Below are 26,764 nucleotides of genomic sequence, written 5' to 3'. Positions count from 1 at the left end.
GAAGAGAAGCTCTGAGGAGACCTTATTGCAACCTTTCTGTACTTAAAAGGGGCCGATAAGAAAGATGGGGACAGATGTTTTAGCAGGGCCTGTTGCGATAGGGCAAGGAGAGATGGTTGTAAAGTAAAGGAAGGTAGTTTCAGAGTAGGTACAAGGAAGACATTTTTGCCCCTGAGGGTGGTAAAACACTGGCCCAGGTTGGCCAGAGAGGTGGTGGATGAACCATCCCTGGAGACATCCCAGGCCAGGCTGGACGGGGCTCTGAGCAACCTGAGCTGGTGAAGATGTCCCTGCTCATGGCAGGGGTTGGACTGAACGGGTTTGGAAGGTCCCTTCCAACCCAAGCTATCCTAAGATTCTATTAAAAGGTACACACCCAGTAGTTGTTCAGGGGAATAAGCACTTTTCATGGATGAACTTGGCTGCTCTCCCACCTTAAATGCTGAGCACAGATCCTGTGGGACCCTCAGAGCCACTGCTGGAGCTGCCGCATGTCCCTTGGGACCCTTCGCTCGGTGCCGTGCTGACTGCTGACCCCCGCCATGTCTCCAACAGGGACCAGGAGCTGGCTGTGGAACTGGAATTGAAGATCTGGCCATGTTTGCTCACTGCAGCAGTAGTACAGCTTCCTTTTTAAATGTTAGAATGATTTAGTTCGGTCATACTTAAAATACTGCAGGCCCGGCATTTTATTCTGTGTATGGAACAAGGAGGCGAAAAGTGGTTGAGGGTGGGGGGAGAAGGGGAGGAGAGTTCCCAGGAGGGTCATATAGATCATTATTCCTGCTTCACTTTTTCCTGAAAGCTTAGATATTCGGGGAGGGCGGGGGAAGCTGGCTGCTGTTAGCAGTCCTTTAGCGATGATGGATTTCTCATGTGTTTGTTTACACTGAAAAGTTCAAATAGTGACTTGCTCTGCCTCTAAAACTTCGGCTTCTTTTTTTTTTAAAGGGGATGTGGAAGTTATTTCCACGTTCCTAATTAACTTTCAGAACCTCTTAGAGACAGATTGAAGTGCCGGATTCTTTAAGTCCTCCACTATGTGTCCAAATGTGTAAACTCAAAATGTAGATGCCGATCTCTCGTGTGTCAGGGGAAACAGAACAGAAACATTTGAGAAGCAGCTCTAAGTGTGCCACAGTTGTAGAGCTGCCTGTGCATTTGTCCCCTTCAGTGCTTTCTAAATTCATCCTCGGATTTCAGGCTCTTATCCTCCTGGGAACACAATCACTCAGGCTGGGGGTTACATCAGTATGGATGGCAGCCATACGTGACCTCTGGGTTCCATCAGCACTTGGTGTTTTTTCCCTCGTAAGCATGACTGGGTTGCAAAGGCTGCCTGTCCTTTCAACATATACTGCACGTTTCAGAAGGAAAGCAAAAGCATAAGGAAAGGAAGTTTCAAGTTATCTACGATTTTCTGTTGTTGGAACATCATTTCTTGTAATTTATCAAGCAGGCTTGACATCTTTGGGTGTTTCTACCCCCAACTCCTCCAGTTTCCCTGCAGATAGTAAACACCAGTCAGAGAGTTTTTTGTCTAGCTGCTGCTGCTTTTATCTTCTGTCCCCTTGCCTTTGCTATGGATGGTAAAACAGAGTAATGGAAGTTCCAATTTCAGGCTGGTAGATCGGGTATGGTTCTTAATCTGGAATTATTTGTGGGAAATGCACCATAAATCACTGATTTCTTAACATCCTTTATAGATTCACACACACCCTAAACACAAACCAGGCGGTGCTGTCCTAATAAACATCTCGGTAACTGGGCAGTACTCTTCAATTTGTTCCAGGATAATTTGAACTTGTCACAATATATTTTGAAGGTGGAAGAGGATAACTACAGGTATTAAAAATTAATTGGTAAATTCACAATGTGCTTCCAAACAAGTAATTTCTCAGTAATTATTTATGCAAAACAAATGCTTCGCACATATAAAGATATAACTCATTGTTAGTTGATGTTGTGACTGGAAGGATAACATTCATATGGTCAGTATGTTAAGACCTTGAACTTGCAAATCCTTAATTGTGTGCTTAACTTCTTAAGATAAGGGAAAAGTTCCCTTTGATAACTCTTGAGTGCAGCGGGACACTTGCATATTTCAAATTACATATGCATCTAGGTCTTTGAATTACTGCATTTTCTCTTTCTTTTAACATATCATAAAATATGTGCAGCAATTTTTTTCTAGCAAAATGACTCATGTCCTAAGCTGTACATGAACTACGAGAAACTCTGATGTTCTTTCATGCTTTGTCATTTGCATGTTTTATTTTAAATATGAATTAATTTTTCCCCTAAATATGGCTAGCTAGTTTAGGTTACAAACAAAAGAGATCAAGTAACCACAAAAGAGAACACATTTTATTTTCCTGTATTTAAAAAAACGCAGCTTTTAGGGTCATAGCTTCACATTGATAATATTGAATGCATTGTCTGAAAATACATGCTCTCTGCTGGTAATTATTGATTACTAATACATTTTCATGTAGGTTGAGTTTTACTCGGGGAAATTATCTTCAGCATGTGGTGTCATTTCCCTATAGTGTTATTCCCTTTAAAAAGAGTGGAAGATAATGGGACTAGGTGTGACCTGAAGAGGTCATCTAGTCCATCCTTCTGCCCTAAAGCAGATCAACTGTGCTTAAGTCATTCCCAACAGATGTTTGCCTCACCCCAGCAGTGTCTTGCAGGCAGAAAAGATTACAAGAAATGAAAAGGAAGATGTAGGGTATGTTCCCTGTATAGTTTCCTTCGTTACCTACATCAGAAAGAGAAACATAAATCTGAACAGGCCAGTGGGGATGTCTTATTATGATTGGAAACTTGAATCCTTCAATTCTCTGTTATGTCCTGAGTAAAATATTGAAGCTAGCTGAAGTAGCACAGACAATGAATGTGTACTACTTCATCCCAAAAGTCATAGTTTAAGTTGCTGTCACAGCATGTGCCAGCACTGTCATTTTAATCCTGTTCAGCACAAATTAATTACAAAGTTGTCCCAATTCCTTCATCCACTCCTGAGTAAAATGAACAAGTTTTTGGCATTATCCAACACCAGGAAAATTGTATTAGTTGGTTCATATTGCTGAATAGCTTAGTTTATCTGCCCTTGAACCTGCTAAGTCACAGATTTACTACTATGACTCTCTACTCAGCAGTAGAGAGTTCATGGGTTTAGCAGCTGTATTCCAAAAACATAACCACTGCAGACGTATTTGGAACTGTTTCATATTTAATAGTTGCAAATAGAAATCTAATGTAACAAAGAAGTAACATCTGTAAATATCTTAGAGAAATTTCAGTCAGCTCAAAGGTGCAAAATGCAAAAATATAATGATGTATTGCCTCTGTGGTGAACATTAACAATGTTTCAATCCCACGTTTATTACCATACTTTTTCTCACTCGGATGGGCTTGGCAAGTAAAGAATTGTAGGTTAAAGATAAGCGATAAGGAGAAACTGTCATTGTAGGTGGTGGTTTCCACTTTTTCTAACACTCGGTTTCACAAAGGTCAGAGGACTTCACCTCCCCCAACCTGCACTCACCTTTATTCTCGCCCTGAACGCCATGTGTCTGACAGCAGCATTGCTTCCAGGTTGAAGAACCCCATGCACACAACCGCTAAAGAGCAAATTAATCTGTAGGAAGATAAACCTGCAGCACAAACAAAAAGCTGGAATGGCAATTGACTCCCACTTTTCCCTCCCCAACTCAGTGTTGTGGTTTCTGCCCCTTCTTCTCTAATTAAGAGTCCCTGAGTGCAAAGTTAATGTCAAATGATAAAGTCTATTCCCTCCTTAGGGGAAGCCTCTTGCATCTCCTCATTGTTTGTTCATGTCCCTTGGCATCTCCTCGTTGTTTGTTCATGTCCCATCATACCTCCTGTTGTCAGTGATCCAGCAAACACCAGATATTGCGTTGCCACTCTTGTTGTTCCCAGTGTCAGTAAGATTTGTATGGATAGGTGTCTATCATATGCTAGGAAAATCAAATTGAAAAAAAAAGGGGGCAAAATAATTTTTAAAAGTTTAAATAAAATGTATTGGTGTTATAGATTAAATGTACAAACTGATGCCAAGGATTGCTAAAATTTGTTTAAACTGTAAATTAATAGTATAGTATGGATATTTTACCTTGAATTTAAGGCTTAACCCAAATATAGGCAAATTTCAATAGCTCTTTAAGGACTAGGAAATTTTTTATGATGAGGGTGGTAAAACACTGGCCCAGGTTTCCCAGAGAGGTGGTGGATGAACCATCCCTGGAGACATCCCAGGCCAGGCTGGACGGGGCTCTGAGCAACCTGAGCTGGTGAAGCTGTCCCTGCTCATGGCAGGGGTGGCACTTGGGGAGCTTTGAAGGTCCCTTCCAACCCAAACTGTTCTATGGTTCTATGATTTTCCATTGTAATGACTCTGAAGGAGGTTTTTAGGATCTAAGACAGACCTGAGCTGCAGGGACCTGACATCTGGGCACTGGCTCACTCCTCCATCAAGTGTTTTGTGTGTAAAACTTGGGCAGAGAAGGGGACAGATGCTTCTTGGATCTTGCTTTGGAATTCCTTGTCAAGTAAACTATGCCCCTTTCTCCTAGGTACAATTTTGCATTCAGTTTTGAACTGATATTTCGCTCCATGTTATCTAAGGCAGTGAAAATATGCCCAGGGAGGTGAGGGAGAGAACAAGGTTAAACTATTTTATCACCTACAAACCTGGCTGTGAAAACTGAGGGCCACACAGTGCACATGAAAAGTATTAAAAATAACTTCTCCTTCTCTGCAGTTAGTGCACACACATCATCTCTACTTCTATCTAATCTTCAGTGGGTGGGGAGAGAGATCATGCAAATGGTTATAGCTTATATGCACTGAAATCAAACAATAAAGCAATAAAATGACCTCGTAGGGTGTGTGTTATTGTATGGCAACATCATTTGGCAGGGTGAGACCTTTCACCTTTCGGGGAGAACCAACTGTGCTGATTAGCTGGAGAAAACATTCAACAGATGGGCCCTTCTTAATCTTCTGCTACACAACAGAAGTATTGCCAGATAACAGCAGTTACTGTAGATCACACAAATAATGTAGATTCCAAAATAATGAGCATTTAAACCACTGTAGCATGTGTCTGATGGTTTAGCTCCTGAAAGCACATTGTCAGCTTCTCAGTGCATGTACTGCATGGCTTTGAAACATCAATGGCATGAATTGTTTTTATTCTTTGCTTCATATTCTTTGCTTCTTTATTGACATGAAACAAATTAACATTTCCATTGTTGGCAGCATCAGTAATGAAGGCACCAGTAGCTACAGCGCTGAAGATTTATCCAATCCAATTTCAAGCGTGGTGTCTTCAGAGGTGACAGGACAGAACAGGATCTTTCAAGAACACGGAGGACAAGTGAGCTCTAATAACTTAAACCAGGCAACTGAAGCAAGAGGGGGAAGTCTGCCTGCCCCGGTGCCTTCAGCACACCGTGCCAAAGAACACGTCACAGCAGATCTCACCAGCAGCAATGACAAGTTACTAACCTCGAATTGCGATGAAGCAGTGCCATCCCCAGGTCCAGCGGACAACAAAGAAGAAGGAACAGCACACGCCGTACCTGTGGACAGAGGCCCAAAATGTGACTACATTGCTGCAGCTTGTAAGGAAAACAGTGAGAATGATCCCAGAAACCCACGCCTGGAGCCCAGCCCTCCTGTGGCATTTACCGAAATGCAAGGCGCTGCGCAAATGAATTTGAGTGAATTAGGATCGCTTTGGCAGGGTGACCAGCTGGGTGACATGAGGGAAGCCCAGGGCAGCACATTTCCCCAGGGTAAAGAAGCAGGAGATTATTTTACTGCTCAGGAGAGAGCAGTTTTGGAAGTAGGTCAGCCTCAAACTGTAATGCAGCAAGGTAGACAGAACACAGATGGTGGAGAGGGTGTGCTAATGAAAAAGGAAACCTTAATCCTAAATTATCCAGCAACAGGAGGCTCAGACAGTGAAAAATTTGGAGCAATTGTGAATGTTCAGGGCTTCACTGAGATCAGTGAAGTCTGTAATCTACAGATGGGGGCTGTAACAACGGCTAAAGGGGGTGAGGCAAACCCAGCTCTATCTGGAAGCAAAGGGGAGCAGTCAGAAGCCTGTACTTTAATGTCAGAGTTGCCTTCTAACCCTCCAAATCCCCCTTCGAGGGAATATGTGCCTGGAAATGACTCTCAAGATGCAGTGAGGAGTGAAGCAGTGAAAACAGCCTCTGAAAAAAACAAACCTGTTTTTCAAAGGGAGCTTCAAAAGGAGGCTGAGCTTGTTAGTGCTGAGCTTTTCAGTGTGCCTTTATCATTTAAGCGAGAAGAAGAACAAAAATCGGCTGTCACGACTGAAAGCCCAAAAGATGAAGCCGGTAGCAATGAAATTATAAAAGCTGATGATGTGTCTAGAGAAAGCACCACACTTTCTGAAACAGAAAGCATTATCAGTCCCACCAAGGAAAATTCCCTGGTAGATAAAAGATTATTACTGGAAGAATATGCATTAAATACTTCTCTGAGCGGATCCACAGAGCCGAATCAAAAAGAAACTGAGGCAAGTCTAATAGGAGAGAAAAACAAAATCCGAACAGAAGAGGCACAAGTGATAGAAACCAGTGAATTACCTGAGGGGTCAAGTGGGGCAGAAAGGCAACTATTGAATTCTGTTAGTAGCCATGACCAGGACACAGAAAGTACCTACTTGAAATACTGTCCTGAAGAATTCAGTCTTTGTGAAAAGACTTCAACAGGTGACCTATGGGAAGAAGCTGGAGGAAAGCCTCTGAATTTACACAGTAACTTTAAATCACCCAAAGGCAAAGCACAGTCTCTTGGTTGTGAACCTGAACAACACATGAGTAAAGAGAAAACAGCTGCCAGAGGTGACCTGGAGAATAAGCTCATGGGTTCACCACAGTTTCCAAGGGAAGAATGTCTGCTTAGTTTTGATTGCTTTAATACTGAGGCAGAAGACAAAACTCCAGGCCAGCCAGGCTGTAGCGGGGCTGAAAAGGTTTGTTTAGCCAGTGCACACAGTTCACTGCTCCTCCACCCTCAGAACAATAATATTAAGCAGAGTAAGCAGGATGAACCCTGGGAAAAGGCTTTTGCTAGAGAAACTGTGTTAGAATCTGAATGCAAATCGGAGAGTCGAGAAAAAACAGAGACCCACAGCAAGTTAGAAGAGAGTGCAAAAATGTCCACATCAAAACTTGAGCTCCAGGGCTTGAATGGGTTGGCAGGGACTGAGAGTCGTGTGGCTTTGCAAACTGAGGCGACCTCACAGGTTTCAGAAAGCAAAGACGTTGCTGATGTGCCTTGCAGGGATCCAGAGCAAGGACCAGGCAGTGCTATGGATGGTAAAGAAAATGAGGATGTTCAACAGGAGAAGCACCCAACTGCATCGAAAAGTTTAGTGGTGGACACAGGTTTGGCACTGAAAAGTGAGTGTGAATCAGATGTGGCGATGGAAGCTACGCTGGAGCAAGTGGCTACAGAAGGTCACAGAAACATGGCAATGGCTTGTTCAGAAACCTCCCAAGCTGTGCTCAGTACTTCAGATCTCACTCCTCAGCAAGTTCATGAGGAGGACGGGGGTGACACATGTGGCTCCTCGGGGGCCCTGGGGTGCAGCATCGGAGAGCTGCAGGAAAATGCAGATGTTCCAGCTGCTCTTCCCCAAGCGGAGCAAATGGAGAAGTCAATGCCTGTTGCTGGCGACAGTGACTGCATTTCAAATACAGGAGACGAACAACAGGAGCAGCAGAGCAGCCTGACAACTGTCACAAGAGCAGATGATCAGGAACACAAAGAGAGGGCTCTAAAACCTGAACAGCCATTGGACCTAAATGATCACAGCGACATACCAGAAATACCTCTAATGATTTCAAACAACCTTAATAAAGACTTTTCTGTGCCAGGTGCAACACCGATCCAATGCGACTCTGACATGTCAAGAGCAAAGGAGAAGGATAAAAGCAGTGCCCTGGTGTCAGGGGGTGTGTGCAGCAGTGAACATGGGCAAAATACTTCTGGGGTGACCATGCTTAATTTGCAAGATTGCAACCAGCAAAACAAAACTGATCTCAAGGCAGAAGAAAACTGCCGCAGTAAGCAAAACTCCAACAAGCCCGAGCAGGGTAATAATTCTTTGATCTCAGCTAGTCAGCATGAAGCAGCGTGTCATGGCGATACGTTTTCTAAAGAATCTGACAAGAACGAACAGCCAGGCAGCGTATGCTGGATAAAGCATAACACTGGTGAGAGCTGTGCTGCTGCTATATACGCCCTTCCTGGGATGCAGAATTCAGCAAGTGCCACTAACATATCACAGGCTTTGCCAAGTGATACAGAAATAGCACGTACTTCTGATAATTCTGAGAAAAATGGGCCTCAAATATCTCATCCAGAAACTCAAGGGAAAAGGCCATTAATGGCAAAAAAATCAGGAAAAATTGAAGGTGTGACTGCTGATGGGGGGATCATGCAGGAAGATGGAAAGATGGAAAGTTGTGAGGATGGTGCTTCTGTCACAGAAACAAGCAACGTGAAAAGTGATAAAGGTCTAGGGGCACAAGGATCTCCTTCACCATTACAGGCACATGGGGAAGTAATTCCCCCTGATAAGTTGTATAAATCCAGCTGTGATCGAAAGACACCAGAGGAGCCTGGTTATTGTCAAGCAAATTTTACAGCACAGACCTCTGCACTCGGCCATCCCAACCAGCAAACCAGAACCAATATGAACAGTGGCACCGGAGGGGAATTACTAAATAATGAGCTGGAGTTTGTAGCATGCCAAAACGCCTTAGAAGGAAACTCTAATTTGCAGATGGCTGCAGGTTCTCAGGTGTCTGAGCACTTGGGTCCTTCACCCAGGGTAAACGCAGGTGAAACAGCAAATTCAGAAAACAGCCCTGTGGGGAGTGTGGGTGTGAATGAAAAAGATACTTCAGACCAAAGTTTTCAGGGTGATGGAGACAGAAGTTTAGCCCTGCCAGAGACTTTAAATTTGGGGCAGAGTACAGGAAACTTATCACAGTTCAATTGTGAGAAGCTGAAGAAAGAGATCTCTGCAATTAAATCCAAAGAAACAAAAAGTGAGGTAAACTTCAAAGCACACGAAAGTGACAGTTCAGCAGAGTCTTTCTTCGCTCTCCGTGCTCTAGAAGGGAAGCTGCTGAGCCTTTCATCTGCGGGTAAACAAGGAGGCTCTAATGAGGAAATTGCAACCAATATCAGCGGAGATGACAAGTGCAGTAAGATCTTAGAGAAACCTGGGAATTCAGAAAAAATGGAAGAGCTTTCAGAAGAGAATAATAACATAAGCGGGGCAGAGATCAGTATTTCTGAGCAGTCTGCGGAGAACTCTGGAAGGGAGCATGAGGCTCTGACTTGCAGCTCTCTGGACATCGGCTCCAGCCTCCCAGGCTTTAGGGACCAGATCAGCCAGATATTTAAAACAACTGCCCACAGCACACTGAGTGCTGAATTACCCCAACTTTTGTCCGAAAACCATGCAGGCTTCACGCAGAGTCCAGTGGCCGAGGGCACAGAACAACTGTGCGGTGCTGAGAACGTTTCAGAATCGAACAAGGAGGGTGAAGGAGCTCCCGGGGGCACCCCAGAAGCAGAGGGGCAAGAGTTGTCTTTAGCTACTGAGAACTCCTGCAGAGCTGCCGAAGGTAAATCTCCGCAACAAGAAAACACGGTGGCAGAGCTGCCACCAGCAAGTCTCTGGGGTGCTGAGAAAAACACGCAGCCCAGTGGCTGTTTAGAGGTGATCCCCAGCTTGGATGGCACCGCAACTGCTGAACGCGCCCTGGAAAACCTGCGAAAGCCGCACAAAACCACGGAGCATCCAGAGAGCAGAGAGATGGAAAGAAAGGAAGACGTGTGTGCTGGTGGCAGTGATCCTGAATCGCTAATAAGCTTAGAGATAAAGAAGCAAGGACCGGCTTCATTTGATGGGGCAGCTGCTGAGAACTTCCCTGAATATTCTGACAATAAGCAGCAACCCACGGTAGCTGTTATCTCCACGGGCGATGTGCAGGAGAGTGATTTAGAAGATGCTGCTACCGCAGAGGGAAATAACTTAATTACAGAGTGTGGTGCAGAACCAGCTTCATCTGAAGAGGATGTAAGTCTTCCTACTGAACAGTGCCAGGATCCTAAGCCAAATGAACAGGAGAAATGTGAGCACGGTGATCCAGACACTGCCAAGAGCATCTCTGACATGGCAGCTTCAACACTTGTCCCGGGAGGATCTTACAGTCATGAAAAATTGCCAGACAACTTTAATGTGTCACCTGGGGAAACCCAGGAGACAAACATTCACAGCAATTTTATGCATGACATTAAGTCTCAGAGTGACATGGAGATGATACAGGATGATCCATTAAATAGGAAATGCTTGGAAACATCAGAAAATTCACAAGATGCACAACAAGCAAAGGAAGTGAATGTGCACGGGTTAATAGATTACTTAAAAAATGAAGTAAGCCAGGAAGATTGCTTGCAGACTGTCTTTAAACTTGAATCTAGCAATGTGGCTGAGGGAGATGTAAAAGAAAACAGCGACGCAGTGCTAAGCACAGCAAAAATAGGTAAAGAAAAACCTGGAGACATGCCTGAAACAGGTACTGCAAGGATGTTAGTCACTGGGGAAGGTGACTTAGCTTTAAACAGGAGCACTGAAGAGCAGGAGTCAGACCTGGACAAAAATCACTCTCCAGCCATTTCTGTGATGGAGCAGGGTGAGGATTCTGCATGCACAGATACCACTGTTCCTGAAAATCAGCCCAACAAGATGAATTCGGAAGATGAAAGCTCACTTCAGGATACCAAAAGAAAGCTATTACCACTTGCATCAACTGAGCCCAAGAACCCTGACCTCGATGAACTTCAGGACGCAGAATCACCTGCTGAAAGGTATTTGCTTTAAATTACTATGTGAAATGGTTGTCAGGACCCTGGGGCTGGATAGGGATACAGTTTTCAAGGCGGTTACCCATTGTTTGGGAGGGCATGGCAGTTACTCTGTTCTTAAATTTCTCCTAAATTTCTGTTGCTTCTAAATGTGGACTAAGTGGAAAAAACCTGAAGCAATTTGTAAGGGCAAAGGGGTCCTAAAACCTGAGGAGCACAATTCTTACCTGTTCCATGTGCTGGTCCAGATTCCTGCCCTTCCCTGTGTGGATTTGCTCACGCTCCCCAGTGTGCACATCTCATAGCCTAAAGTTAGACAAATAGCACTTCCCTAGCCTTAAGTTAGTAGGTTTTTGCCTAAGTTTTGGTGACCTAGTTAAATGCGACCTGCAGCACTCATTTGGTGAATTGCAGTATTTAAAAACAAGCCTACAGTTTAACCCAATTACACTGTTAGTTGTCTAGGCCTCCCTCTTATCCTCCCGTGTAGTGTAATTGTATTGACAGTGCCTTTGATCACTGTGTTATTCAGTGTTTCTAATGACATGGAGTTGTTTTAGACGTGAATTCTTCTTAGCTGGGATTTGTGGAGCTTGAGAGTTGTCGGATTTTTTTATTTTCCAAACGTAGCAGTAACTGCTTTAAGAAAGTTAAGACCGTTTTGGTTTTGTTTGTTTGATATTTTCATGGTTTGGTTTGGTTTGTGGGTTTCTACTTTGCTGGCTGAATTCTCAGTCTGGTGTGCAGTTAATTCGGAAGAAATATGATCTTAGAATCAGTGCTTTCCCTTTATCTAGTTGTGTCACTGCTTTCTCTGTAACCTCAGCAACTTTCTTGCCCCCATCCCTCCCTTCCCGTACTGGAGGAGGCAGCTATAGCTGGAAATACGACAGCAGAGCAGAAAAAGCTGAATTATTTCAGACAGCGCCAACGAATGCTCTGCATAGATGGAATCTAAGTATTAGCAAAAAATCACACGATTTATCTGAATAAGGAGGGAAAATGTTTCAGTGACACATTCCTTAAAAATTAAAGTGATAAAACTTTGTTGTAAGTGAATATACCAGAAGTGTTTTTGTTTCTGTGAAAAGGTGAGGGAGCTCTTCCTGTTGTATGTGAGTCTGGGACAGAGACTGAATACAATCTAATTTTATGAGCAAAATGCACATTAGAAGTATTGGAAGTCTGAACAGCTATATGACTAAGGATTTGCTCATAAAATGACAAGAAAATTAGACCCTGGTATTTCTCTTTAACTCCTTCACTCTCTTTCCTTTTTTTTTTTTTTTACTCTTTTTCCCTTTATATGATGGGAAACTTCACTGTGAACAGCTTTGGAATGACCAAACAAATTGCTTGTGTGGCCTAGTTCAGAAGTTTTAAGGGACTATGGGGCAGTACACACGTGTCTACACATGTGTTTTATATCAGGGCGTATCTCATACTTCAAATAAATACCTGTGGCAAGCAGGGCAGGGCTCTTGAAACAGCTGCTGGTAATTCATGGAGTAGTTGCTTAATACTTGCAAATGCTTTAAGAATTCATTATCACCTGTTTTTCCAGCACGAGGGTTTGTATCAACAGGCAGCTGCTGCTTTTGGGCTGCAGCTCTAAGTGGTGTCGCACACATCGAGTGGAAACTCTGTGTGCAGAGCCCTATGCGATCGCAGCGTTGTAGACTTGGACACTGGGGACTCTCAGAGGTACAAGAGGAGTCTCTGCTTTTGATCAGACTCATTTATTGGAGGAACATGCATTTATAATGCAGAAGAGGCTTAAGAAAGCATTAAAACTGAGCTTAAAAGTGATTTTGCATGGTTAAATTTCAAGCTGTGCTCCATAGTCTGTCTACTCCAGTCACAACCCTTGTTGCTGTAGAGTGGTTTCCAGTTTATTGCCCTGTAATCCTCACAGAGGACAAACTGCTATAGCCATGAAAAAACAGTGCATATTTTTAAGAGCTGGCTGTGGGGATCTGGGCCTGATGGAAAGAACTCCATGGAGAAAGAATTCTTCCCTGCTCTCAAAATAAACAAATAGTGGTAAGAAGTACATTGTATTTAGGAGAAGGAAGTGGGATTTTCTGAATTTGTTTCTCTTTTTTGTAATGTCTACACCCATACTTCTTAATTCTTTTAAGAAGGGAGAAAAGAGGTTGATGTACAGGGAATCCTTACACCTCATGCCACTGAAATGCTCCTGTTTGCATTGTGGGGTACGGCAGATGCTGAGTGTGGAACTAAACTGGAAATGACAGCAAGATTTTAGATATGTTTAGAGGTGACATGGATTTTTTTGACAACCTCCTGTAATTCAACTGGCGGGTACGTGCAAACTGCGATTGTCTCTTGGAAAATGTGCCGAGGGAGCTTTATGAAGTGGAGCCTATGAAGTCATTCCCAGATGTGCGTCTGTAAGGTAGGGCGAACAGATTGCGTCATTTGCTGATTTGTTGGTTTGGCAAAAGGCTCAGCTCGTTAACAGACCTTTGGGTGTTCCAGGGTTACCGAGCTGCTCGCAGACTCGTCTTGGGGCTGTGCTGGGGAGGGCAGAGCACAGGGAGCTGTAAGGGCGCTGTGAGTAGTGACACTTGTTTTGCAGTGACGTGAGGTTTGCTCTGCACCCCCAAGAAGAACCAGTTTGTTTGCAGAGCAGAACGGGCCAAGCTTGCTGCAGGGCTGAGCAATAAACCCTGAGCCTTCCCCTGCCTCAAGTGCAGGAGGCTCGGTGTTCCCAGAGCTTCTGGGGCTGCCGACTTGTTCTGCAGCTTATCCTGCCAAAGCAATACTTTCTCCCTGCACTGGACACTGACGAGGCTGCACCTCCAATCCTGGGGTCTGTTTTGGGCCCCCATGACAAGAAAGCCCTTGAGGTGCTGGAGCGAGTGGAGAGAAGGCAACTGAGCTGGTGAGGGGCTGGAGCACAAGTGTGATGGAGCAGCTGAGGGACCTGGGGGGTTCAGCTGGAGAACAGGAGCTGAGGGGAGACCTTCTGATCTCTGAACTGCCTGAAAGGAGCTTGGAGCCAGGGGGGGTCGGGCTCTGCTCCCAAGTAAAAAGTAATAGAACAAGAGGAAATGGCCTCAAGTTGTGTCAAGGAAGGTTTAGATTGGATATTAGGAAAAAATTCTTCCCAGAAAGGGTTGTCAGGCATTGGAACAGGCTGCCCAGGGCAGTGGTGGAGTCACCGTACCTGGAGGGGTTTAAAAGATGTGTAGATGAGACTCTTAGGGACATGGTTTAGTGCCAGTGTTGGGTTTACAGTTGGACTCAACAATCTCAAGGTTCTGTCCAAATCAAAATGATTCTATAATTCCAGCCAGACTGTGCAGATCACCAGAGCAGACGTGGTGATTTCAGAGCTGCGCTCATGCAGGTGCTTGTTCATTCTCTGTGGTACCTGAACCTTCCTTGCTGCCTGCTTCTCGACCTGCTCCTCACTATAGGGGTGACACATAAAGCTGGATGTAAAGGGCGATGATGCTGTGGCACTGTGGTGCTTTGCGGACGTGTGTTTCCTAACAGTTTTTGACACTGCAGGAAACTTCGCTGGCCCTTTCCCAGTGCCCGCACCACCATGTTGCAGACACTTCTATCACTGTTGTTGTTTTTTAGAGAACGGAGAGTTCTATTGCATTGACTCACATCGCTTATAAATCTAAACAATATTGTGATATGGGAAGTACATTGCAGCAGCTGGTATCAGGAAAGCTGCTCGAAAAACATTCTTTATGTCCTATGCATGAATGAGACAAGATCTCTAAGGTTGACCCAGACATACTTTTGGATTTGCTGCGTGCTTCGTTCTTGACGGCAAAAATTGGCAAGTTCAATAAGTCAGAAAAGAGTGTTCGCTCCTTAGTAAATACTTACTTGGCCTTTTTTGTCTGCATAGAAAATACAGTATTAAATATTTTAACAGTCTTGCTGGATGAGATATGGAATGTTGAACTGCTTTTCAGATCAGTCAAGTGGGTTTGAGCATTAGGGCTTTGTGTCATTAGCATCTGAAACAGGAGTTTGGAGTTAAAAGGAAACTTATCAAAACAGCGATTATGCAGTTTGCTTTATTTCCTTATTTTTTGAACTTCAGAACTAGCTCAGGTGTGCAGCATCTCAGGATCACAAAACAAAGGGAAAAGTAGCTGAAGGTGTTTTACACCTACATGAAGTGCACAAAATGAATCAGGCTATTTGTCTCTCTCTCCTGCTCTTCCCCCTTTGCATCTGAATTATTTGTATTTATTCTCCCCTGTCTTACTGTCATTGTCCTCAGTAGGTGCAATTGTCAGTACGGTTGTGCTTTTGGAGATGCAAGCAGCTCAGCCTGGTGTCCTTAACTAAACTGGATGGGGAGTTCTGTGCGAATTTTGTCTGTCTGAAGCATGCAATATTTAATTTGGGGATTTTTCTACTCATGAAAGAACAAAAATTAAGATAAGTTCACACCAAATGAACATCTCACATTGCTTTTTGGGAAATGAAAGGGAGTTTTGCCATCTGTTCTCATGGATGCCCTTGACTGAACCAACGGCTGTTTTACGCAGCGTCTAAGTCAGTGTAAAGTATTTATAAAATGCTGATTTGATAGTATGCCCAGTGGAAAACTAGCTATGTGATTCCATTCTGGTTACTTTTTATTTTATTTACATAAAAATAGAGAAGTAACTCATTTCTGGTCCTGCCAAATAGCTGGTACTTCTTGCTGTATTGAAAACATTCTGTAATACTCTTGAGAACCGTAGCCACATATTTTTAGGTAGGTATTGACATGGATGGATGATACATGAGCTGCTTTTTTCACACACCATCTTATATTTCTCAAGAAATTACATTTATTCAATCAAATATAGGCATTTGCTAAAGAAATCCAGCAAGGACATTGATACTTTGTCCAATGTCTGGACAGGCAGTTTAGCATCAATTTTTGTCTTCTTTTCTCATTAAGTTAAAAATTACTTTCAGATTACTGTGTTTTTTTCTGATTAGCTTTCTCCAGATGTATTTTTCCACCTTGCTTCTTCCAAGTAAGCTGCCTATTTTCTCCAAATTGTTTTTGCATATCCTACAGACCCCTGTATTTTCCTTATTTCAACTCTGTGTCTTCTGGCTTCTTGCAAAATTGGATACCACGGAGCAAGTTCCACTGCCCCTGTTTCTAATAGAATATGCAAAGTAGGATTAGCCCCAGCTTTGAACCCAACTGGGGGCAGCTCTGGGAACAGCAATTATAGACACACGGATATTCTCCATGACTTGGATGTGGCTTCCTTCCAGTTTTTCTGCATCTTGGCGTGCTTGCATCGCACTAGTACTGCTCAATGGAGACTCCTCTGGAGACATGTCTGAAGAGCCAGAACTTCGTAGTTTTTGCCTCGTCCTTTGCTTTCTGCTTTTCCTCCTGCTATCTTTTACGTTGGTGTCCTTGAAGCCTGTCTTATCAATATTGTTCCAGGTATATGAAAGCTCAGATAAGCTTTGCTAGTAGCAGGTGAGGCTTATTTAGATATTGCTACCCCTTGACATTTGAGTGCTCTGGAAAAGTCAAAAACTCTTCTTTATGGATCTGTACGCACTCTGTTCACCTACACTCACTCTGACCAGTATCTGACAGGTTAATTCTTATAGAAGCGTCTCTTTGGCCCATAAGAATCTCTGCATCTCAAATTGCACTAAGTGTAGAAATGTTAATTGCTCCAATCAAAGGCTCCATTGTTTGGGATTCTAAGGTCCCTGTGAAATGCTGAGTGCCACCATTCTGTGCTGCTGTCAAGAAGCAGCCCTGGTGTGTTATGTTAATCCCGTTCTCCTTGCTGAAATGTGCTTGGGATCTCCAGCCAGCCTACGCATTTCCTGATAGAACTCGTCCTTGTTCAGCCAGGCTTAATCCTTCCTCGTCCCTGCTCTCCCTGTGCTGTACCTGCCCATCCATCCATGGCCTTCCGTGAAATAACCAGCTGTCCAAAAGTGCCCTAAGACCCTGCAAGGGTGTTTCCAATCTAATTTCACTCATTTACATTCTTTGCCTCTTGGTACATTCTTTTCAAGACAGCTGTGTGAGACAAGGCTACGGCTGCAGCCTACCCTTGAAAGTCAGTAAGTGCTGGGCCAAAATCTCCGCTCCAGTGGAATGATATCAGCAAAGAATTTGGCCCTGAGCCTCCAACAGATCCACCAGGGAGAATGCTGTACAGTCCCGTGATCCTTCTTCACCCAGACCATCCTATAAGCACTCTAATACCACTTACCCTGCTTTGCTTAAATGAGGGGGGTGTCTAGATGCTTCAACTAATAAAAAAAAAATCAAATTCAGGAAATAGACTATATGGACACAAGTGGGATTTAGCTAATTCATTGGCCTGAACTATCTGGTGTTTCCCAATCTCAAACCTGTAAAGCCTGGCTGCTCTTCTTAAATGATGCTCTGAAAAACATGGAGCACTTGCTTCATCAGAATGAAACTCATCAAACTGGGGTTTTTTTTGTTCTTTTTCAGCCTGTTTTTTGTAGCTCTTTTGGCGAATTAAACACAACAGTGTAATCAATAAAGCCCTTTAGGTTTTTTTTTTAAGGCACTCAAAAGCTTATGTAAAATCTTTGGAATTTGTTAGCATGATAACATTGTTATGCTCTCCTAGCTGATAGGAATATCAAAGCCAGCTAAGAATAACTCTGCAGCAGACAGAGAAGATTGGATTTGTTTCCTGGAATGAAAGCAAAAAAGCGTGTAGGAATTGCTCAGTTTCTAACAACTGAGGGAAAACATTTAGCTGTCGTGAAAACAAATGGGCACTTAAGACACCCATCTCCCTTTCCTAACAATGTCATTAGAAGAATCAAAATATGGTTAGTTTGTGCTGAATATTTGAAAGCTTCCAAGTTTTCTGTTTTTTGAATTCTGTGATGGTACATGGAACTTTTGTTGCGTGCAGTGTCCTCCAAACCTTGTTCTCTGGTAGAAACTCCAAATAAACTTGGCTTTCTGGAGAAGTTATCACTGGAATTTGTGAGGCTTTGAGCCTAGCCTAGTCTAGCCTTTTCTAAAAATCAACCTTGCTGCTTTGGAAAGTTGCAAAATGATAGTTTCTCATCACTTTGATTCTCCAAAATGTAATGGGCTAACATTAAACTTTCATTTTTTTCCAAGCAGAAGGTTAAGGTGAAAGAGGTTAAAGAGACAACCATCCCAAAGCTTCACCAATAAAACCTGCTGGGAATTGGGCAACCTCGTTTCCAACCGCCACAAACATTGGTTGTGGGCAGTTGTTACGTGGAAAGTGGTAGAACTATAAAGTTGAGGTGTTTGTTACAGAGGCAGTTTGGACATCTCAGCCAAGCTGTTCTGCAGCGCTTTGGGTCTGTGGTTTTGCAGTGTCTGACTATGAACCTCTGATTAGGGAATGCAAAAGAGAAACTCCTCTTTCTCTTTAAACACATTGGAGTACATATATGTGGTTTTCTTTCCTGCAAAGGGCCTTAAAAATGGGCACTAAGTTTTCACAAAGGACAATTTAAATCACACACACACGTTTTCTTAAAGATTAGTTGCATGATGCAGCCTCATTGTTCAGAGCAAACACAGGCATTGCTGTTTTGCCAACTTTTTTGCAAGTTTATTACAAATATTGTAGTGTTTGGATTTGCTTACAGACTGGTGATAACCCCAGTTTAAAGAGCTGGAGAAGAAAGAGCTTTGTTTTCATGCTTATAGGGAAAAAGTTGACAATCTGATCTCACTTCATCCTGTATTCTCAACAAAAATGTCCTGGAATCCAGGTACTGAACGTGAGTACCTTTAATTTCTCTCTAGTTCCATTTCCCATCTCCCTGAGAGCAGGATAAAAATGTTGTGTGTCTGAGGAGAATATTTGTGTGTTGGTCCTGTAGTCTGGAGCGCTGTGGGATGTGGTAGCTGGGGTGAAATACATATATATATATACACACATATGCTCTGCCTTCCAGCACGGTGTGCTAATGTAATGTCAGGTAACCAGTGTCACCACAAGAATTTAGTTATACCTGTGCCGTGATCTGCCAAATTAAAAAGACAATTATTTCTTTAAGGGCCTCCTCCTCTCTTAAAGTTGCAACCTGGCTAACATATGTCATACAGCTTGGTAAATGTTGTTTTAGTGGAAATGTATACATATAGAAAAAGTGACGATCTAGCAAAGAAAGGCGCCTGAAACAGAAATTACCCAGCTAAAGGACCTCTGGTCCTTTCAGGTCTGTGTGAATGGCCCTTTAGGTGCTTACTGCCCTTGGACAAATTTCAGCAGTTTTGGCAAGCATCTCCCCCCTAATGTGCAAATGTGAAATAAAAGAAAATGGGATATACATTAAAAAAACCCAACAGTCCTCCCCAGTATAAGCCACCCTGATGCTTTCTGCCCTTCCCTTGGGGGTGACTGTTCCCTGGGAGCCAGGGAAGGGACCAGGCTCCACCAGGGCCATCCTGCAGGTTGTCTCCTGCCACCGAGTCCCTCTCATCAGCACCTTCACTGCTCCTACCCAGCTCCAGCCCTCCGGAGAAATCTTCTGTAAGGTTTTCTTGGGTGGCTCTTTGATCTGGGGCTCCCAGCTCAGCCAGACATCGTGTCCCCACAGGCTGAGCCTGGGAGCCTGACCCTGTCCTGTCATTGTCTCCCAGCCTTGCTGGGAGGTTGCCTGTCTCTTGTTTTCCTGTTGCCTCTCAGCTTCTTTCCTCTCTCCTCCCCCAAGGCTTCTATTAACACAGATCCATTAATTCTCACAGGAAAATCAGATCATCAAGCACACCGTGTTCCTGGAGTTACTGCATATCTGTTTTCTGATGTTTAAGTAGCAGAGGGCACTAGGAGGAAAGTAAATGTTCTTGTGACCAAGGTGGGTTGAGATTGCTCGGCAGTAGGCAAAAGGGTTTTGGTACAGCAAGCGGCTAATGAATAAACAGGGAGAGGCTGATTATTTGAGTAAAATGACCATTTCATTCTGAAAAAGTTAAATTTGGTTTTGTTAGCAGGAACATAGTTCAGCTGTGTCTGCGGCTTTGCGGCAAAGAAAATAAAACTTTATTTTAATGCATCTCATTCTCTCCCGGTTCTCCCTTCTCCTCAGGATTGTTGTACCTGCAGAAGCTATTTGTGAAATGGTTTCCAGATGACAAAGGAGTTTAATTCTCCCCCAAAAATGAGAGGGTGGCTGAATGCCTGTACCTCTATCAGAAGTCACAGTAATGTTTTTCATGCCTGGTTTCCTGCTGCTTGGGAGGCAGAGTGTGAGAGAGCTGCTCTCCCCACAAACTTTAACTCTGATCTTAATCCTCCCTGTCCCAGTGGATGCTACTGGTTCCCAGTACTGCAGCTAAGCCAGCTCTCCACAGCATATTGTACCATATGTGGTGTTTACCCCTCAATAAGCCTCACCTTGCAGCCCAGGTGATGTGGGTAATTGACATTTTTCATCATTTTCACCTGTTACAGTATCTGATTTGATTTCTGGGGGTCATTTGGTGTATTCTTCTATTTCCTGTACAGGTATCTGAACTGTTAAAAGCAGCGATGAGCACGACCTTGTCATACATTTGCAGACTCATAAGTGTAAAAGTTCTTTAACACAAAATTTACCTTGGCAAAAATCTGTTCCCTCCTTAATTAACTTAGTTTTTTTCACACAAGCTGGCACTGCAGTTGAATGTCCAGAGTCTGGGCAGGACACACATGGACTCAGCTGGGAAACTAATTTGGCTAAATTAAATCTCTGTAGCTCCAGTATTTTATCTGAAATATCTCAATTGGGCATTTGGTAAGCAATGAATCTACCTACTGCCTTGCTGTGGGATAGATATTATAGACTTCTAGTATATAGTTATTGTATGACATGTTATAAACATGATAATCATCTCCGTGGGTAGAGACTCAATTAATTCCTTGGGTGCTGGCAGCTTATATATGCAATTTGGTGTATCTGAAATGCAAAGCCTTAATTACCTCTAAAGCCATTCTTTTGTGTTATAATAAACCCACAGGAAACCTAAAACACGCAACTAATTAAAACTGCTCCATTTCTTTATAGGTAAAGAAAAAAAGCTTGTGTGACTTTAGGAGCTGGAACTTAGGAATTGAGAGCAGGAATAAAAAGGGTTGGTTTAGATTTACAGCTGTAAACAAACCAAGTTTCAGTGGAAGTTGTTAAAAACTTTTTCTCCTCTATCCTGAGAGTTTGCGAAGGTGCCGAACATCAGCAATTAATTGAGGTTCCCCCGCGTTCTCCGCCCCAAACCGGGGTCGGATCCTGCGGGGCTGCGGCCGCCGCCCGACCCGGGGCGAGGGGGGAGGAAGCGGGGAGCGTCGGGCTCGATCGCTGCGGCCTTTCCTCGGGGGAACCTCATGGGAGGAGCCTCCAACAAGCAGCTCCAAGCTCCTACTCCTCGGCCTTTTCTCTTTTTTTCTCTCTGTGCGTTCCGGAGCTCGCCCGAGCTGCAGCGATCGGGAGCGGGGCTGGTTTGCGGCACAGCCGCCGCTTCCCCGGGAGGGATGGTGGAAACGGCAGGAATCGGGGTTCAAGCCAGGGGGTGGTGCGGGGTGTTGTGTTGGAACCGAGGATGACTGAGAAGAGAGAAGCTGGTGATTATTTCCCGGCCTTGGTAAGTCGAGATTTTGCGGGGGGAATATGAGCCGATGAAATAACAAAAGCAACGTGCAGTTCCAGCCTGTGTCAGAAATGAAAAGTTCGCTCTTGTTTGTTGCTGCTTTTCTCTCTCCAAAGATTATTGCGCTTTTATTTTTCCTTCTTTGAGCAACTCTTTGGAAAGTAACACTTCTAGCAAGTGGAGTGCTCTAATGCCTTGGGAGAGGATTCGCTCTCCCCACCTCCAAGAAAGGGACGGGATGGGTTTTCTTGTGGCTCCTGCCATGACTTGTGCTCGGGTTTGTGCTCAGCCGGAGTTGTCAGGGGGTGCGGAGGCTTTTGGGATGGGGTGGGGGTCCGATCACACTTCTGGGTTCGGGTTTACTGGCTGGAATTTCGAGACTTTTAAATTCTGCAGCGGTGACATCAGGACGTGACTGAGAGCCCTTGGGAGGCTCTAAAAGCTGCACGGTGGTGACGTGATGGGATTTTTATAATGGTTGACAGTTATTACAGTAAATATGCTTATTCATCCAGTGCAGGCATGATTTGTACTTGTAACACTTTTATGTGGCTTTTCTGTTGTCCCTTTTTTTTGCTTGCAAAGGAAGTAATACTGTAACACGTGTTTCAGTCCCCTTAAGTCTTTTAATCTAAAATAATTGTATTTGTTTGTTTGATGCAATAACTTACCATAACTTTAAGGTTTTAAGGCGACCACAGTAATGTGGAATACTCTGGCAAAAAACAAAACGAAACTAAACATTTTTTTCCATTTTATGGATATGAGTAATCACATTGATGATCAATCTAGATACACGTGTTACAAAAATTAAGGGACTTCTAAGCAAGAAGGGGTGGGTGGCAGAGGAAGCCCAGGCCCTCAGGTAATGTGTGACTAAACGCCATCTCCTGCCAAGATAACTCGTATCTTGTCAGGATTTCCACCAGCACTGCCAGAAAAGTATCGCTTCTGAGAATTACTTTCCATCGTCACGTGTGTGGATCGCCTGACAGCGATAGCACTGGCATCCCGCTCCGCTGGCTGATTTGGAGGTACCTGCAGGGATTGCCAGCTGCTCGGTTTCCTGGGCTGCTTTTCATAGGTGAGGTGTTGCCTTCAGAAGGTCTTTTAAAAGATGCTTCCCTATCTCCAGAATGCAGTTGCTGCGTTTGTTTTCCTTCCTTACTTTCTTAGTAGGGAACTTTGCAGTAAGAGAAGGGACTCCTGTGTTGCTGGAAGCTCAACCTTCTGTCTAGAGCTGGGCTGTCCCGTGTTCCCCCATGCACTGTGGGCAGCCTTTGGGAGATGCAGCTGGTTCCAGTTGCTCAGCCTGGGTGATGCTGGTTCCCTTCCGTGGGAACAGGAGTTACTCAGGTGCTGCCCAAGCAGTGGTGGGCTGGGCTGGCTCTCCCTGGGCACGGTCACCCAGTGTCCAGACCTGTTCTGCTGATGGCCAGAGTCCAGCTCAGAGGAAGAGAATAATTCCCCCAAGAACCTGTTCTGGTATCTTGATAGCCATGTCTTTTTTTCCATAAGTGCAGAGATGCTACCATGCACAGTACTGTACATCAGACTCACGTGCCATAGAATCACCGGATCGTTTGGGTTGAAGGGACCTTCCAAGCTCATCCAGTGCCACCCCTGCCATGAGCAGGGACATCTTCACCAGCTCAGGTTGCTCAGAGCCCCGTCCAGCCTGGCCTGGGATGTCTCCAGGGATGGTTCATCCACCACCTCTCTGGGAAACCTGGGCCAGTGTCCCCTCTGTGACAGTGATTTGACTTGTTTAATTAACACATACCCAGTTCATCCCTTGGATACCTTCATTACCGTGTTTGTACAGCCTGACTGAGATGTGCAGAAGGTCCTGGGGTGTAAACACAATGTGCCAATGTGGGGCACTTAAGGCATAGCTTCTTCTTCAGAGCACAGAAGGAATTTGAGAGATCTTTCCAAAATCACGTATTTAAATGCATAAGTAAGTCATTGTTGGGTTCACAAAAGGCAGTATATTTCCCTAAACTTCAACTTTTGACTGTTAGTGTGTATTTAGCTGTTAAAAGTAAAGCCTTGGTTATATCTGTGCATAGCAACCAGCAGAAGTAACCAGTGGCCCCTGGTCACTGAGGTCACAGAGCTTTTAAAGCTCTTGGTGGCACATGATCTTGCCCTGTGGGACATCATTTGGTTGTACGGATGTCCCTTTGGTTCATTGGGAAATAAAGCTAGATTCTCCTTTACAGTCTTAGAATCTCATATTTTTCCTACAATTCTATTAATATTTAAATCAATCTACAATTACCTCACAAGAAGTACTACAGGGGAAAAAAAGAGAAGGCTTTAGTTTGTTTTTAATCCTATGCTGGTACCTTTTGCAGCTCCTAAACTGTTTCTTGTGCAAGATTACTGGTATCAGAAACTAAAACTAATGCTGATTTGTGATGTGCAAATAGCTTCTTACCTCCTACTATGCTATATTATATTGACAGGAATCCAAATAACAATAATGAAAATACTTTTAAAGAATAGAAATACCAAAGGTGCATAGAGTCACTATAGCAGGTTGTTGTTGGATTTTCTACACATGAAGTTTATTTCCAATAATGTGGCTAATGTATGCGATAAACTACAAAATAGAAGGTAAAGATTAATATTATGAAAGAATTACTTAATAAAGTAGAAGAAATTTTATGAGGTAAAATGTACTTGAATGAATTTGAGCTCCTGTAGATGCTGCTAAATATCTTTCCTTTGCAAATAATTGCAGTGCAAGAGCTTATTGGAAATAGTAAATCCTCTCAATATTTTTCTGCAATGACTTAATATATTTTTCTTATGCATGTGTAAACTGGGGCTCAAAAAAATGACTCGTCTGAGTTTTTACAAAGCCGAATATGAAATCTATAAGATTTTATCCATCAATCTTGCTCTACCGAGTGAGCAACATCTTGTTTCTTGAAGAAAATGAAATAGCAGGTGCTGAGATCTCAGTCCTGCCTTGTGGTGCTTGGTGCCATTTTCCAGAGAGTTCTGGAGTAAGGGCAGGATCTATAAATCTTACCCTTATCTCATTAAAAACAACCAAATGTTTGGGACTAGGAGATAGCAGGGCTTGAAACGCTTATTGGTTTCCCTTGGAGCGAAGTTAGAGCTGTTGTCTGTTCAAAGGGAGCCACATCCAGCTCTGCTGATTGGAAAAACATGGACAGGGAGAAAATGCCAAGACCTGGAGCTGCCTTCTGTCTCTGGCACCAGTGTCAAAAGATTTTAAAACTTTAGTATGAAATTGGTGTTTTAAGCTTTGCGTCTCACAGATGTCAGTAGGAGAACAACACATGGACCCATGGAGCATCCAACCCTCGCTGTGCTCATGGGTTTGGCACCGAGGAGCTGACCCTTCTGGCCTCTGTGCTTTTTAACGTATTTTAAGTACATCTCCAGCCTTGATTCAAAACATTCTTATGCTGAAAGAGGTCAGACCTCCTATATTTAAACAGAAGAAATTTCATAGGCTTATGCAATTATTTCTTGTTCATTCATTGATATTTAATGACTCCTATGGGCCAAGCTTTGCCTGAAACTTGCTACTTGTATACCTGCCTTCTACCAGTGACTTGGAAATTCTTGTTTCAAGGATAAGCAGAGCCCTTAAAAGTGAAATTATGAAACTTAAGAGCCTAAGGACACTTGATGGGCAACATCTTTCACTTGTGACACACTAAGACTGAACCCCTTGGTCTTTGGGCTGAATTTAGTTTGCTCGCTGCAGCTGTCAGTAAGCAACTGTTTGTTAAACTGTGAGGTATTTTCCTTTGAGAAGTATTTCAGTCATGCTTGTTGTAAGCAGAATTTAGAAGTCATTTTAAGCAGATCCCCTTCCAGACTTGACTCAGAACTCGGGCAGTGGAATGGAAAAAGCACGTGGCCTTTTTACAGAGCTCGAGTCATGAAACAAGTTGCCCCAAAAGGCCGGTTGCGGCAAAGGACTTTACAGCAGGGACCTGGTGACGGGTGCCTGCGAGGCCATGCCCAGGAATGTCAGTTGTGGAACAAGTCTGAGCAGCTTTGGGACAGCTCAGTTGTTTGTGCTGCAGAGAGCAGGGTGCCTTGGCAAGGAGCAGCTTTGCCATCACCTCCCTGAGCCCGAGTTTCAAGTTACGTTGTCTATAGCCTGGATGAAAATCACTGTCTGCACTGTTTGTGCAGCAGATGTGAGTGGTGGAGAGCAAAGGCTTCACTTCTCGCCAGACTAGGGCACACAAGAGCTTCAGCTGCAGTTCTTCTTTACGCTGGACTTCCTATACATTCACAGGAAAGACCCTGAGTGTTCTGTCAGACAGAACAAGACCATCTGACCATCTGCCTTTTACTCCTTAGGTAAGGAGTACTGCTTCGGAGTGCTGTGTCCAGTTCTGGGCTCCCCAGCTTGAGAAGGACAAGGGATTGCTGGAGCATCTTCTGAGTAGAGACTGAGATAGCTGGGTCTATTCAGCCTGGAGAACAGAAACTGAGGGGGGATCTTCTCAATGCTTATAAATATCTCCAGGGTGGATGTCAGAGGATGGACCAGACTCCTTTCAGTGGTGCCCAGTGACAGGATGAGTGGCAATAGGCAAAAATTGAAGCACAGGAGGTTCTATCTGAATATGAGGTGAAACTTCTTTCCTGTGAGGTGCCAGAGCCTGGCCCAGGCTGCCCAGAGAGGCCGTGGAGTCTCCTTCTCTGAGACATTCAAACCCACCTGGACATGATCCTGTGTGATCTGCTCTGGTGACCCTGCGTGAGCAGGTGGGTTGGACTGAATGATCTCCAGAGGTCCCTTCAACCCCAGCCAGTCTGTGATTCTGTGATATAAGAAAGAAGCTGCAATCTCCTGTTGTCAAGATCTGCTTCCTAAATGCTCAGTTTAAGGCAAAGCGGAGTGGGCACCACAGTTTGTGCTATAACTATACGCACCTCTTAGCGATGAGTGAAAACCTAAAGCTGGAAGAGTTTAGAACTTATAAGTGTCTCAGCTCAGAGCTTCCTATAACAGGCTGAGACCTCAAATGTGTTTAAACCAGAGAACATGTGGACAATTAATTGCTTACTAGTGTAATGAGGCAGAAGTAATATAATAAGTTTTAAAAAAATATTCAGTGTTGTAGGCTGTTATCTGTGAACTGTAGTTGGTGCAGTGGCTTAGCCCTGTGGTAG

At 43.9% G+C, this 26,764-nt stretch overlaps 1 protein-coding gene and 1 long non-coding RNA gene across 21 annotated transcripts in view; one reads left to right on the top strand and one right to left on the bottom strand.

Annotated features, from left to right (window-relative positions):
- The window catches only part of TACC2 (transforming acidic coiled-coil containing protein 2), a 140,735-nt gene that overhangs the window by 29,110 nt on the left and 84,861 nt on the right, over positions 1-26,764 (top strand). For 14 of the 19 annotated variants that reach the window (XM_021291993.2, XM_065066831.1, XM_065066829.1 and 11 more), the window contains one exon: positions 5,290-10,959. The exons of 1 other annotated variant lie outside the window; for it this stretch is intronic. In XM_021291993.2, the coding sequence (XP_021147668.2) occupies positions 5,290-10,959 (5,670 nt within the window). Of the gene's footprint in view, positions 1-5,289; positions 10,960-21,217; positions 21,581-26,764 lie in introns of those variants that run through there. 4 more of the 19 variants (XM_065066838.1, XM_065066836.1, XM_065066837.1 and 1 more) reach the window with 4 other exon arrangements.
- Positions 3,221-11,371, bottom strand: LOC135579739 (uncharacterized). 2 transcript variants are annotated; one of them, XR_010473381.1, is made up of 3 exons: positions 11,184-11,371; positions 5,539-5,612; positions 3,221-5,385 (listed from the first exon to the last, which is right to left on the bottom strand). It is a non-coding gene; the product is annotated as an uncharacterized LOC135579739 (long non-coding RNA). The 2 variants fall into 2 exon arrangements; XR_010473380.1 differs by having other exon boundaries at positions 3,221-5,612; positions 11,184-11,336.

The sequence above is a fragment of the Columba livia genome, chromosome 6, assembly GCF_036013475.1.
Source record: "Columba livia isolate bColLiv1 breed racing homer chromosome 6, bColLiv1.pat.W.v2, whole genome shotgun sequence".
In the NCBI taxonomy this organism is placed as follows: Eukaryota; Metazoa; Chordata; class Aves; order Columbiformes; family Columbidae; genus Columba; species Columba livia.
The sequence above is the reverse complement of the archived record's forward strand: the minus strand, read 5'-3'. Positions and strand labels throughout refer to the sequence as shown.